General features: G+C 43.3%; 1 protein-coding gene across 1 annotated transcript; it reads left to right on the forward strand.

Moving 5' to 3' along the window:
* The first annotated feature begins 7,947 nt into the window (after positions 1 to 7,947).
* Positions 7,948 to 9,456, forward strand: FAM187A (family with sequence similarity 187 member A). The gene has a single exon (XM_075347725.1). It carries the CDS (start codon positions 8,014 to 8,016, stop codon positions 9,289 to 9,291), a length of 1,278 nt encoding a protein of 425 aa, XP_075203840.1. The 5' UTR covers positions 7,948 to 8,013; the 3' UTR covers positions 9,292 to 9,456.
* The last annotated feature ends 5,924 nt before the right edge of the window (positions 9,457 to 15,380 follow it).

The raw sequence follows: 15,380 nt of genomic DNA on the forward strand, positions 1-15,380 counted from the left end.
CAGGTCCAATGTGCACCTAGAACCACGAGCAGTTCAGGGTGCATATTGCTAATCCCTGCCTAACTATCTAGTAGCATAGATAAAGAGATCTTTAGAAGTATTACCTAAAGATCCTTAATTATATGCTAATGAGCACAGGGACTAAAGGTACCATCACACTAAGTGACGCTCCAGCGATCCCACCAGCAACCTGACCTGACAGGGATCGCTGGAGCGTCACTACACAGGTTGCTGGTGAGCTGTCAAACAGGCAGATCTCACCAGTGACCAGCCCCCAGCCAGCAGCGACGCGTGGAAGCGATGCTGCGCTTGGTAACTAAGGTAAATATCGGGCAACCAACCCGATATTTACCTTGGTTACCAGCGCACACCGCTTAGCGCTGGCTCCCTGCACTCCTAGCCAGAGTACACATCGGGTTAATTACCCGATGTGTAGTCTGGCTATGTGTGCAGGGAGCAGGGAGCCTGCACTGGCAGCGTGAGAGCGGCGGAGGCTGGTAACGAAGGTAAATATCGGGTAACCAAGGAAAGGGCTTCTTGGTTACCCGATATTTGCATTGGTTACCAGCGTCCACAGAAGCTGGCTCCATGCTCACTGCACATTCAGTTGTTGCTCTCTCGCTGTCACACACAGTGATGTGTGCTTCACAGCGGGAGAGCAACAACTAAAAAATGGTCCAGGACATTCAGCAACAACCAGCGACCTCACAGCAGGGGCCGGGTTGTTGCTTGATGTCACACACAGCAACATCGCTAGCAACATCGCTGTTGCATCACAAAAGTCGTGCCTCAGCAGCGATGTTGCTAGCGATGTTGCTTAGTGAGACGTGGCCTTAATTGCAAGGGTGTTACTTCCCTTGGCTAGTCGGCCCCCTTAGTATGTAAGCACGTCCCTGTGCGCAGCATCAGAGGTTTGGTCACGCTGACTTCTGCTGCCACTGCTGGTTTTCGGCTCAGTGTGCACGATCAGAACGTCCCCGGACTTCCAGTCATGCGCACTACACAAGTTTGAAGCTGGGACGCGTACGCCCGGCTTCATAGTATGCATGACTGGAAGTCCGGGTTCTTCTGATCATGTGCATTGAGCTGAAATCCAGCGTCGGGGCGTTGGCAGCAGAGAGCAGTGAGATCGACCATGCGTCTGATGCTCCACATTCATTAGCATGTTAGCACACCCACAGGGGTGTGTTTACATGCTAAGGGGACTAACTAGCCAAGGGATGTAATGCTCTTGCGACTAGTCGCTGACCTCATTAGCATATGATAAAAGATCTTTAGAAATACTTCTTCTAAAGATCTCTTTATCTATGCTACTAGATGTTGGGACATTTACTGATTAGCAATATGCACCCAGAACTGCTTGTGGTTTTCCTTTACATAGGGAATATGTAAGTAATAAAACATTTTTATTACTTTCATATTACACAATATTACAACACAGGGATGGGTAGGAAGGGGTTAATAGGCCATACTTCACCCTGCTTGTAGGTTAGAACGCATATGGGACCTGACAGGTTCCCTTTAACTTTTTTAGCTGCATGGACACTTCATTATTGACCCACAACTAGGGCTTATTTTCAGGGTAGGGCTAATATTTAAGTCTTATGCCAAAAATGCTGAAAATTCCTGCTAAGGCTTATTTTCGGGGTATGTCTTATTTTTTGGGGAAACACAGTAACTGTAGTAATATTAGTTATATGCATTTTTTCTTTTATTAGTCCCCTGAAGGGACTTGAATTTGTGATGTCTTGATCACCTATTCAATAGACTGCAATACTGTATGTTCAGTCTTTTAACCGCTTCTGGTTTCCAAAGACATTAAGTGGTTAAAATAAATGTACTGACCATTCTTAAGGAGTTTTCCTCCCTGTAGATCCTCTATACTTTTATAATACAGGTCAATACATCTTTTTGAGCTTTTACCAGCGTTTTTGCTTGAACTGCTAGCTGTTTCTTCATTGTTGAATGGAGTTAAAAAAACGACCCAAAATGCTATAAACACACTGGAAAAACCGGATGTCAAAAACATTGAAAAAAGAAGTGCTCAGGAAACTACAAAAGAAAAACGCCAACAAAAAGAGTCTTCAGGAGAAAATACATCAGCATTTCCTGACTGTTCTTAATATCGAAAAATTGGGCCGTTTTGCCCCCCTGAAAAAGACTTTGTATTCACTTAGCCTAACAAGGCAGACACGGGGGCCTTCAGTAGTCCCATGACAGCATGACAATCCATCTGTACCCCTTGCATCATGTGGGGGGTGATGGACATTCAAAGTGAATCCCTTCCCTGAGCCTGCAAGATGTAGTTCCATATGATAAGTGCACATACAGTTAGGTCCAGAAATATTTGGACAGTGACACAAGTTTTGTTATTTTAGCTGTTTACAAAAACATGTTCAGAAATACAATTATATATATAATATGGGCTGAAAGTGCACACTCCCAGCTGCAATATGAGAGTTTTCACATCCAAATCGGAGAAAGGGTTTAGGAATCATAGCTCTGTAATGCATAGCCTCCTCTTTTTCAAGGGACCAAAAGTAATTGGACAAGGGACTCTAAGGGCTGCAATTAAATCTGAAGGCGTCTCCCTCGTTAACCTGTAATCAATGAAGTAGTTAAAAGGTCTGGGGTTGATTACAGGTGTGTGGTTTTGCATTTGGAAGCTGTTGCTGTGACCAGACAACATGCGGTCTAAGGAACTCTTAATTGAGGTGAAGCAGAACATCCTGAGGCTGAAAAAAAAGAAAAAAATCCATCAGAGAGAGATAGCAGACATGCTTGGAGTAGCAAAATCAACAGTCGGGTACATTCTGAGAAAAAAGGAATTGACTGGTGAGCTTGGGAACTCAAAAAGGCCTGGGCGTCCACGGATGACAACAGTGATGGATGATCGCCGCATACTTTCTTTGGTGAAGAAGAACCCGTTCACAACATCAACTGAAGTCCAGAACACTCTCAGTGAAGTAGGTGTATCTGTCTCTAAGTCAACAGTAAAGAGAAGACTCCATGAAAGTAAATACAAAGGGTTCACATCTAGATGCAAACCATTCATCAATTCCAAAAATAGACAGGCCAGAGTTAAATTTGCTGAAAAACACCTCATGAAGCCAGCTCAGTTCTGGAAAAGTATTCTATGGACAGATGAGACCAAGATCAACCTGTACCAGAATGATGGGAAGAAAAAAGTTTGGAGAAGAAAGGGAACGGCACATGATCCAAGGCACACCACATCCTCTGTAAAACATGGTGGAGGCAACGTGATGGCATGGGCATGCATGGCTTTCAATGGCACTGGGTCACTTGTGTTTATTGATGACATAACAGCAGACAAGAGTAGCCGGATGAATTCTGGAGTGTACCGGGATATACTTTTAGCCCAGATTCAGCCAAATGCCGCAAAGTTGATCGGACGGCGCTTCATAGTACAGATGGACAATGACCCCAAGCATACAGCCAAAGCTACCCAGGAGTTCATGAGTGCAAAAAAGTGGAACATTCTGCAATGGCCAAGTCAATCACCAGATCTTAACCCAATTGAGCATGCATTTCACTTGCTCAAATCCAGACTTAAGACGGAAAGACCCACAAACAAGCAAGACCTGAAGGCTGCGGCTGTAAAGGCCTGGCAAAGCATTAAGAAGGAGGAAACCCAGCGTTTGGTGATGTCCATGGGTTCCAGACTTAAGGCAGTGATTGCCTCCAAAGGATTCGCAACAAAATATTGAAAATAAAAATATTTTGTTTGGGTTTGGTTTATTTGTCCAATTACTTTTGACCTCCCTAAAATGTGGAGTGTTTGTAAAGAAATGTGTATAATTCCTACAATTTCTATCAGATATTTTTGTTCAAACCTTCAAATTAAACGTTATAATCTGCACTTGAATTCTGTTGTAGAGGTTTCATTTCAAATCCAATGGGGTGGCATGCAGAGCCCAACTCGCGAAAATTGTGTCACTGTCCAAATATTTCTGGACCTAACTGTATGTGCTCTAAATCTTTGGTGGATGTCCTGAAGGAGTTAAAATCTACAACAGGTCTGTGTCAACTTCATGTGAATTTCCTCCAAAATCTCATCCATAGACTAGTGCTGGCACTGTACTACGCAGCAGATTTTCAATATCCAAATTGCCAACAAAAAAATCTGCATATATGTCATACACCAATTCTGCACATACAGTGCTGGCCAAAAGTATTGGCACCCCTGCAATTCTGTCAGATAATTCTCAGTTTCTTCTTGAAAATGATTGCAATCACAAATTCTTTGGTATAATTATCTTCATTTAAAGGGGTTATCCGGCTTATTTCGAGTTTTTTTCATTATTACCCTATTGGGCTACATTGGGGCAGGTAAGTAGATAGTAACCACTTACCTGCCCTGCTGTAAGCCCCACTCCCCCTGCTCAGAGTGGTCATGTGACCGCTCCTGCCGCGATTTTGCTGCTTCCGGTCATTTCATGTCAACATAGGCAGGGCCATGTTGACATGCAAATCTGGAAACAGCATGTCGCCGCCCTGCTGGGCGGGTACAGTGCGTGAGTCCCCGCCCCCTTCCCTGCACCCTCCCAAACATTCCCCCGCACTTCTGTGGGACCCGTGACCTAAGGGAGGGGCCTGGCGGCGGCTGCCAAGGTGTCAGCGCCAGCACCGGACCCCCTGCTCAGGATCACACATTCAAATATACCGACATCACAGATCACAGATGCCGATATATTTGAAAGCGCTGATGAGAAGGAGCATTGCGCTTCTCATCACTGCCCGGCTGTCTGTGCTCTCTTCAGCACAGCGGTGACGTCACTACTGTGCTGATATGGCCAGAGCACAGACAGCGTGCGAACGTGCAGGAGCGGCGGGGACCGAGGACGGGTGAGTATGTACTCCCTACATGTGTTCCCTATGGGGTGGTCAGTGCAGAGCGCCGTGTGTGTATGCAGTGCAGAGCCTGATGTGTGTATGTGGTGCAGAGCCCGATGTGTGTATGCGGTGCAGAGCCTGATGTGTGTATGCGGTGCAGAGCCTGATGTGTGTGCGGTGCAGAGCCCGATGTGGGGCTGTTATTTGCAATGCTATAGTGATAACCGGTCAGGTGCTGGGGCAGAATACTGACAGGGAATGTGTCTGCAGGGGGCAGGCAGGGGGCGAGGCTGGACACTGAAGCCAGTCGGTGCCAGCTGTGACTGGGAGGTTTAGCACAGGAAGTGGTAATTTTGCTTGTGCTGAATGTAAACAAGGAGCTGCAGAGAATAAAGGGATAATTCAAGAGGAACAAAAGTTAGAAAACAAAAAATAACAATGTAGGGGTGTTTTATATGACAATACAGCACAGATTAGCTTAAACTCAAACAGTTTTGTTATGTCGGACAACCCCTTTAATTTGCTTGCAATGAAAAAACACAAAAGAGAATGAAACAAAAATCAAATCATTGATCATTTCACACAAAAAATGGGCCAGACAAAAGTATTGGCACCCTTAGCCTAATACTTGGTTGCACAACCTTTAGCCAAAATAACTGCGAACGACTGCTTCCGGTAACCATTAATGAGTTTCTTACAATGCTCTGCTGGAATTTTAGACCATTCTTCTTTGGCAAACTGCTCCAGGTCCCTGAGATTTGAAGGGTGCCTTCTCCAAACTGCCATTTTGAGATCTCTCCACAGGTGTTCTATGGGATTCAGGTCTGGACTCATTGCTGGCCACTTTAGTAGTCTCCAGTGCTTTCTATCAAACCATTTTCTTGTGTTTTTTGAAGTGTGTTTTGGGTCATTGTCCTGCTGGAAGACCCATGACCTCTGAGGAAGACCCAGCTTTCTCACACTGGGCCCTACATTATGCTGCAAAATTTGTTGGTAGTCTTCAGACTTCATAATGCCATGCACACGGTCAAGCAATCCAGTGCCAGAGGCAGCAAAGCAACCCCAAAACATCAGGGAACCTCCGCCATGTTTGACTGTAGGGACTGTGTTCTTTTCTTTGAATGCCTCTTTTTTTTTTCCTGTAAACTCAATGTTGATGGCTTTTCCCAAAAAGCTCTACTTTTGTCTCATCTGACCAGAGAACATTCTTCAAAAATGTTTTAGGCTTTCTAAGGTAAGTGTTGGCAAACTCCAGCTTGGCTTTTTTATGTCTCGGGGTAAGAAGTGGGGTCTTCCTGGGTATCCTACCATACAGTCCCTTTTCATTCAGATGCCGATGGATAGTACGGGTTGAAACTGTTGTACCCTCGGACTGCAGGGCAGCTTGAACTTGTTTGGATGTTAGTTGAGGTTCTTTATCCACCATCCGCATAATCTTGCGTTGAAATCTCTGGTCAATTTTTCCTTTCCTTCCACGTCTGCTCATGCTTCCTCACAATTTGGATTCTCAAGTCTTCAGACAGTTCTTTGGTCTTCTTTCTTTTCTCCATGCTAAATATGCTACACACAAGGACACAGGACAGAGGTTGAGTCAACTTTAATCCATGTCAACTGGCCGCAAGTGTGATTTAGTTATTGCCAACACCTGTTAGGTGTCACAGGTAAGTTACAGGTGCTGTTAATTACACAAATTAGAGAAGCATCACATGATTTTTCAAACAGTGCCAATACTTTTGTCCACCCCCTATTTTTATGTTTGGTGTGGAATTATATCCAATTTGGCTTTATGACAATTTTTTTTTTCCATTGAAGACAAATTAAATGAAGATAATAATACCAAAGAATTTGTGATTGCAATCATTTTCAAGAAGACACTGAGTATTATCTGACAGAATTGCAGGGGTGCCAATATGTTTGGCCAGCACTGTATCTGGTTTTGCTACAATTGTCTAGGCAGTCTTCAGTGAGCTATGATGGCAGATATCTGATGCATATTATCTAAGTTCATACAGTAACAGATTATCAAGGCAGAAGGTAGATTTGTGCAGTTAATTCCTTTTTTATCAAAAGGCACAGGAGGAGAATTGAACAATTAAGGTGGGTCTAAAGGGTGCTTTACACGCTGCTACATCTCTAGCGATTGCTAGCGATGTCGCGAGTGATAGCACCCGCCCCCGTCGTTTGTGCGACATGTGGTGATCACTGCCGTAGCGGACAATATCGCTACGGCAGGGTCACATGCACATACCTGTTCAGCGACGTCGCTGTTGCTGCCGCACAATCCCTCCTTCAAGGGGGAGGTGCGTTTGATGTCAGCGACGTCACAGCGGTGTCACAAAATGGCCGCCCAATAGAAGAGGAGGAGAGGAGATGAGCGGCCGGAACATGCCGGCTACCTCCTTCCTTCCTCCTTTCCGATGAACGCAGGTAGGATGATGTTCGTTGTTCCTGCGGTGTTACACACAGCGATGTGTGATGCCGCAGGAACGACGAACAACCTGCGGAATGAAACACCAACGACATTATGATTTGGAGCGACGTGTCAACGATCGACAATTTTTGCGTTTTTGCGATCATTGATCGTCGCTACTAGCTGTTACACGCTGCGATGTCGCTAACGACGCCGGATGTGCGTCACAAACACCGTGACCCCGACGATATATCGTTAGCGATGTCGCAGCGTGTAAAGCACCCTTTAGAAACGGGACCCCCATGCTTTTCATTGAGGAACCCTTCTGTTCATATTTGTGGGAACCATCATTGCAGATTGCGTCACATCACACAGAAGAAATAGCACTTCATACAATACTATGTATTTAGTCTAAATGCCAAGAAAACTCCATCGTAAGCCTGTGGCATCCATTGGTCGCTGTTAGTATCCATCATAAGCCTAAAAGGCTAGATACATAGTATTCATTACAAACAGAAACAACAATGAGGATGGCAAAAAAGCCTTAAAACAAAGAAAACGGTTCAAAGTAACTGACTTCTTAAAGGAGAAGTACATTAGAACTTAGAACCTTTTTACTTGCCAACAAAGGAATGTTTGATCATAATGATGAATTCTCGGGTGACTTGCTACATATAGCAGGCAGTAGAAGATCTGATGTGATGTGGTTTTAAGATTTGGTCAGCCAAGTATTTGCCTTCCAATAGACAATGCTTTATTATTGCCCTCTCCTTCCTTATGTTGCTGCTACACTCCTGCTCTGTCTAATTTCAGCAAGTAGTTTTGAGATTGTCGAAAGAGACGACATCTACAGATCTGTTCTATGCCCGGCATTCTTAATATTTGACACAGCTGCCTACCTTAAAGACATGACCTTCGAGCTTCCTTGCCATTGCAAGCCTGAGGCAACAAAGTCTGTAGTGTGGTACTATCAGAAGAAAACCGGTACTAAGAAGACCTGGGTGCTCACAGACTTCAATGGCACAGTCCAATTTGACGCTGAAAGCGTTCAAGGCAGTTTCCAAATTGTCTTCAGGTTTACCATCCGGATGTTCAGCCTAATTGTATTTAAGGCACAGTTAGAAGACTCAGGAAATTATATGTGTGGCTCACGGGATGGACACTTCTTTTATGGATATAATGTTGATATACAGGAATCCAGTAATGCGTATATAGCATTTACAGACCAAAGTGGTCACCCACAACCGGATATGATAAGCAAATACTTTGTGACCTTTACCACTTTTTGGGATTGGACAGTGTGTGATCGATGTGATGTGAGAGGGGAACAGAGGAGAGTTGGCTTGTGTTATATCAAAACGAACTACCTGAATGCCAGATTTCGTACAACTCTAAGAAATGTGACTTCTTGTGGCTCAGAAGCTGTTCCATCCAAACTCAAAACGTATGGCTACGCTAGAAGACCTGAGATCATAATCCGGAGCTGCATGACTCCATGCCACAAGAAAAAGAAGGGAGTTTGGGGTAAAATTACCTCTTTAATGCATAGTATAATGCAATTTAAAGATTTTATTCCTTTTGTCCCCAAGGTACCCACGCAGATACATACTCACCCATTAGGCAGCAGGCTGAGTCTTGCTTGCCCAGGGGCCAAACCAGAGCATGCCGTGGCCTGGGACAAAGATGACGATAGACTTTACCGCTCAGAGTATCTAATTGGGCTTAATACGTCTATGAGAGTCTTTATTGATCATGGAAACCATCTGAACTTTCGAGCTGTACAGTACGATGACAAAGGAATCTACTATTGCTGGCTTCAGGGCAAGATGAAAGCTGGCTTTAGGTTGGCTGTGCAAAGAGATCCTTCCAGGAGACGTCGCTTTAATGACCCTGAATCTGTCTTTGCCATGAAGACCATCGGGATAAGTTTCCTTTTTTTAACTTTTATTTTCATCACTGTTCATTGTGTGAAATGTTGCTTCCGCGACGTGAACGTGGGGTGCTTCAAATCCTATACAGATACGTAAAGACAGAAAATCCCTTCCATGAAAGGTTAAAGCTTTTGCTTTATACATTGTCGCTTGATCATCCCTTACAAAGTGGATCTGTCGGAAATATCTATTTTAGCAGCAGAGCGCTCCATCCTGGAGCTGTTATCTTCAATTGGTCTTTGAATGCTAATATCAATAAATCAATCCATATATGCTACATGACGTTATTGTTTTTGACATTGTATCCTACTAAGTTTACTGTCTTGAGTAGATGTATTTAAAATGTACATTTTAACCCCATCTGGTTATATCTGTTGAGACGTTTGTGCAAAGTTTCGTCTCCCAGCAGGTGGCAGCAATGAGCTACAATTCATAGGCAAATACAATCCTATAACTGGCGTTTCTGTATGGCAAATTTTTCAATATAATTTACTTAACCCAAAGTATAACTGTCTGTTCTGATTTGCTTTAGTTGCTGTTGCCTGGTTTTTATTAAGTACTATTCCAGTTGCCCTAAATCATCTTTGGACTCAAGTGTTAAGTGCAGATTTGGTAGTATTTATTAAACAGAAACATTTTGGAGAGTTGATCCCTCGGCAGCTTCACATGTCTCACGGGGAAAGGATATAACTTGCCTTTCCGCCTGCTCTCCACTGGGCCAATATGAATAGCAGGTGAGGTGTCAATGGCAGATACGACCCAGTTTAGTTTCTAAAACTGACCATATATTGTTTGGCTGGAGATTCCCTGTAATTCAGTCAACATGTTCTGAGCCACCTTGGCACATATATGACTTTAAGTACAAAGACCATCTCCCACTTTTGAGGATCTGGTAAATCAATGCATTACTTCAACTATCTATTGATTTCTCAAAAAAACTGTGTAATACTTCATTTTCCTAGTAGGGGCACTGCAAAGGAAACACCTGTTGTGGATCCATCATAATTGACAGATACTTGTTGGAGGTCCCAACTGCACAAACCCCTTCCACCTTTGGAAGAAAACTGACTGCTAAGAGTGGACAACCTCTTTTAACGCAGTTCTGTGTGAATTAAAAAATAAATGTTATTGCAAATACATTTCTAAACATCTTAGCAAATCGCACGCGTTTAACCTAGGGGAGATAATCACTATAGTACCCTAGAGTACACCATCTTGTTGACAGAAACGCGTCGAAGGATGTTAATAGGACTGGTGCTTGTGAACATATACAGTACGGAATACTAGAAATAGCAGAGGTTGAGGTAAGAAGAGACTGCTTGCGTTGCTGTCCACCCTGTCTTTCTGAAATAATACTGGAGATACTAGGAGTGCTGAGGTAAAAAGAGGCCGCTGACACTGCTGTCCACCCTGTCTGCCTGATCTGATACTGGAGATACCAAGGGTCTTGAGGTAAGAAGAAGCAGCTCACACTGCTGTCCACCCTGTCTATTGTATCTAATACTGGAGATACCAGGGGTGCTGAGGTAAGAAGAGGTTGCTCACTCTGCTGTACATCTTGTCTGTCTCATTTAATAAGTCCACCTTGTCTGTCTGTTATAATACTGGAGATACCAGGGATGCTGAGGTAAGAAGACTCTGCTCACACTGCTCTCCACCTTGTCTGTCTGATCTAATACTGGAGATACTGGAGATACCTGGAGTGCTGAGGTAAGAAAAGGCTGCTCATACTGCTGTCCACCCTATCTATCATTGTATCTAATGCTGGAGGCACCAGGGGTGCTGAGGTAAGAAGAAGCTGCTCACACTGCTGTCCACCCTGTCTGTCTAATCTAATACCAGAGATACCAGGGTTCTGAAGTAAGAAGAGACTGCTTAGTCTGTTGTCCACCATATCTATCTCATCTCATATGGAAGATACCAGGGTGCTGAAGGAAGAAAATGCTGCTCACACTGCTCTTCACCTTTTCTCTCTAAATACTCAGTAACAGCTTACCTGCACATTGTATACGCTATCTGTAGGTCACAGCAGCTGATGTTTTTACTGCACATGCTCACAGTCTCCTGTCCAATTAACATTCTAAGACAAGTTTCTGTCAGTATAAGATGGCAGCCTCATTAATGTAATACAAACATTGTATTCCAAGACAAAATTATTGTGATATGCTAATTAAGGTATTTATTTCTTTATAATTATATTCCTTTAATCTATTTTTTTCTTTTCCCACCGGACCTCTTTAACTCTTAAAAGTACTGATACTTTATGTTGGCTCTCTGTCTTGAAAACAGAGATACGGATAAAAGTATTGTCTAACCTGGGGGGAGGTTGTTGCAATGATTATGCCCTGGAACACACTCTTCTTCTGTTGTCTACTTTCTCTGTTGAATACTCTATTAGCTTGGTTTCATATGAGCCCAATCCAAATTGGATTAAAATACAATGGGAAATATACAATAAGGACATCATTTCCTCTTTCTGTATCAAAAACAGCAATTGATAATTTTACACTCTTTTTTTCCAAGTACATTGAGAACCAAAGCCTCCTCATTTGCATATCAATTAAGTTATTTTCTCTACCAGTAACAGGTACAGTGCCAATATGGTTGTTGTAGGGTAAGCCCAGTTTAAATGCATTTTGGGGGTGATGGACTCTCTTTTAAGCCTTTCTGACTAAATTCTTTAGGGTGTGTGCCACAGGTAGACAGAACATCCATTCACGTGAATCCATGGACATTACTGCTGTTATATGTGGATCTCACAGCAGCTCCAGTCACTGATGAAAGTAATACGCGTACAGTACTCACGCCTGAAAATACACAGGAAGCCATCCTCTGTAGATTTTCTAAAGCCTTATTAACGTGTATTATATTGTAGTTATACGTGTTACAATGTCCGCACCAAGTCTTAGCACTCATACTGTATATGGCTCTTTACGAAGTCAGTAAGTATGCACTATGAAGTCTTATGTCAACTAGCTCAGCAATCCTGCAGCGGCAGTCCATTTTAGCTTGAGGACCAAAGTGCGTGTGGCCACAAAAGTATTAATAGTAAAAAAAATCACACCCTCAATGATCAACTGTTTGCAGGTTTTGAGAATGCATGTTATCAGACTTGTATGTTGTGAATGTTAGTTATGCTTTGGCTGCTGTGAGGCTCCCTCTTGTGGCCAGGAATGGTTTGGTCAGAGACCAGGTGTGTTGAGCAATGAGCGTTTCCATTGCTAACTCTCTGCCTATTTAAACCCTGATCTGATAGCAGGCTATGCCAGATGTCAGTTGTTCCTTGTTCACCAGCCTGCTTCATCCTGCTCCAGACCACATATACCTCAGATAAGTGCTTTGCTCTTTATTTGTTGTTTGGTTCTTTTGGCTCTTATCTGAGTTTGTCATTTGCTGTGGTTGTTGTCAGTTTATTGCATGCAGGGATCTTCCCTCTCAGTTGCTTAGCTGGGAAGCTCCCTTCAGCCATGTTTGGAGTATTGCTCCTATAAGTCCATTTGTTTGTTTCTTCTTGAATTTGTAATGATTCCTGCCTTCCATTCATTGGTATGACAAGTGCGCCTGGTATAGGATGGAGTTCAGATCTAGTGATCTGAGGGCCTTTTTGTACTATCAGGTATTTGGATTTTTGCAGGATTTTTCTCTGGCCACCATCAGTCCCTTTCCTGTCCTGTCCTATTTAGTCAGTAGGGCCTCACCTTTTGCTAATCCTATCATCTATCTGTGTATTGTGTTTTCCTATATCACCGCAGTCTTTGAATGTGGGGGGCTTGCTATTCTTTATCTATTTTCTGAGGCAGAGAGTTATTAATTTCCTTCCTTTAGGATAGCTGGCTTCTCCGGCTGGGTTTGCGGTGCACAGGATGTTAGTTCACCCCTCGGCTACTTCTAGTGTTGATGGTTAGTAAGAGGATGGCGGCCAGATTAGTTGCCAATGCTCTTGTCACCTTTTACCAATGATTTATGGTGGTCTTCCATGGTTCTGGATCATAATACTTGTACTTTAAAAGACTTTTCTGCGATCATACTTTGATGGCCTGTCACTTAGGTCGGTCCACTGTGTGTGTCTAACGAATCTCGGTACCCATCACTACCAGCTGACTCTACTGTAAGATCTTGAAACATCCAAATAGTCTGAGTTGTGCTCTGGAATTGGGGATTTTATACTTTTACTATGATTTGATCAAATCGAGCAACTCTCACCTCTATCATATATGGTTCTCATATGATAGCACTTAGAAAACATGCCAACCCATTAATTTTTTTTTTCTGGGCAAACTATGGTCAGCCTGATACTTTCCTTTTACTGAATTGTAAAGTTGGCCATACACATTCGAGAGTAGTTGAATGAGTGATAATCTGGTGAAGGTTCCAATGTGCTGACTTTTTGGTTTATGTTGAATGCTACGGTCATGCTAAATGGCCATATATGTTTGCTAGGTAAAGGACGAAAAACATTTTTCTGGAAATGTTCTTTTATGGTACGATTGTTCAGGAACTGGCGACAATTTTAAACGCAGTCAACGTCATTCCAGATGATGACAGTCTGACCTTGGTTATCTAAATTTCACCCAATGATTGATCTTTTTAGTTGAAATTGTACAATAGTTGACTTGTACATGTATTGAAGCTCTAGTCTTTGGAGTCACAGTAAATACAAGAGGTGAAGTAGCATCAAGGTGAAGCTTTATGACATGTGGATGTCAGGAGACAAGACACTGGGTAAATCTTGGACGTTGTCTCCTGTTGAATATCGAGCAGGAGGGTGTTTAGTGAGATGTCAAGGTTCTCCTGAGACCTGACTCATATCCTGCTGCTCGTTCTCATTTACATAATATTTAATGCATGTGGATTTCGTAGGTTTTGGCTGGTTCCATACAGAATGCATATTTTATGTTTCACCGTAGCTTGGTTTTCTATCTTTTGTTTTGAAATGTGAAATAATGAAATTGGCCTAGAATTGACTCAGATTCGGTACTTTGTAAATGGTTATTTGATAAGAAGCATTGTGGGCACTGTGCGATACTGATACTGTAGAGTCCTAAAATATTTATGCTGTAGTGCCGTAGCAATTGTCGGTTAGAATAGGATTAGCGAGCTCGGACTTTTTGGCCGTATGTCTGTTACTGTCTACTATTCTTCATCATGTCAGCTGCTGACAAACAGCCTTTTATGAAACCGAGTATAAGTACTGTCAGGATATTACTTTTAAAAAAACTAGTGTCAAAGTCTGACTTCAATGGGTAATGCAATCATCTGATGTGTTCCTTTTGATGTTACAGGGAAAAAAAGTATTATTCATGACTCCAAAGACTTTTCTGTAATATACATGGTCAGCTTCACTGTAGGTTGACTACTTTGAATAGAAGAGACCTTAGGGTGCAAGATCATTGCCAAATTTTTAAGAAAAATTCCTAGCCTGACGTAACATTACCAGTAATAGATTGTAAGCCCTAAGGCTTATGCGGGCTTCACACGGTACGATCTATCATGCAATTGCACGAGCGATCGTACCCGCCCCCGTCGTTTGTGTGTCACGGGCAATTAGTTGCCTGTGGCGCACAAAGTCGTTAAACCCCCATCACACGTACTTACTGGCTGAGTGACCTCGCTGTGCGCAGCGAACATCCACTTCCTGAAGGGGGAGGGACGTTCGGCATCATAGCGACGTCACACAGCGGCCGGCCAATAGAAGCGGAGGGGCGGATATGAGTGGGACATAAACATCCCGCTCACCTCCTTCCTTCCGCATTGCCGGCGGGAGCCGTGGGACGCAGGTAAGCTGTGTTCATCGTTCCCGGGGTGTCACACGGAGCGATGTGTGCTGCCCCGGGTACGATGAACAACCGGCGCCATTAAAAATAAACAATTTTTTAAAAATAAGCGACGAGTACACGACTCACGATTTGTGAGCGATTCTGCGTCGCTCGGAGGTGTCACACGAAACGTCGACGCAAGCGATGCCGGATGTGAGTCACGAAAACCATGACCCCGACGATGCATAGCTCGTCTCGTGTGACGCCCGCATTAGAATTTAATACTAATACTGTTCTGAATTATAGTGGTTTTCCCATCAGGACAACTTGTTCATATATGAATATTAAAGAGGCGTATCTTCTCTCCAGATTTGCTTGTATTAACCCAAGCAATTACATTGTCGCCAATTTATTTGATGTAGTGGGCAA

This window comes from Anomaloglossus baeobatrachus, chromosome 5 (assembly GCF_048569485.1).
Source record: "Anomaloglossus baeobatrachus isolate aAnoBae1 chromosome 5, aAnoBae1.hap1, whole genome shotgun sequence".
Lineage (NCBI taxonomy): Eukaryota > Metazoa > Chordata > Amphibia > Anura > Aromobatidae > Anomaloglossus > Anomaloglossus baeobatrachus.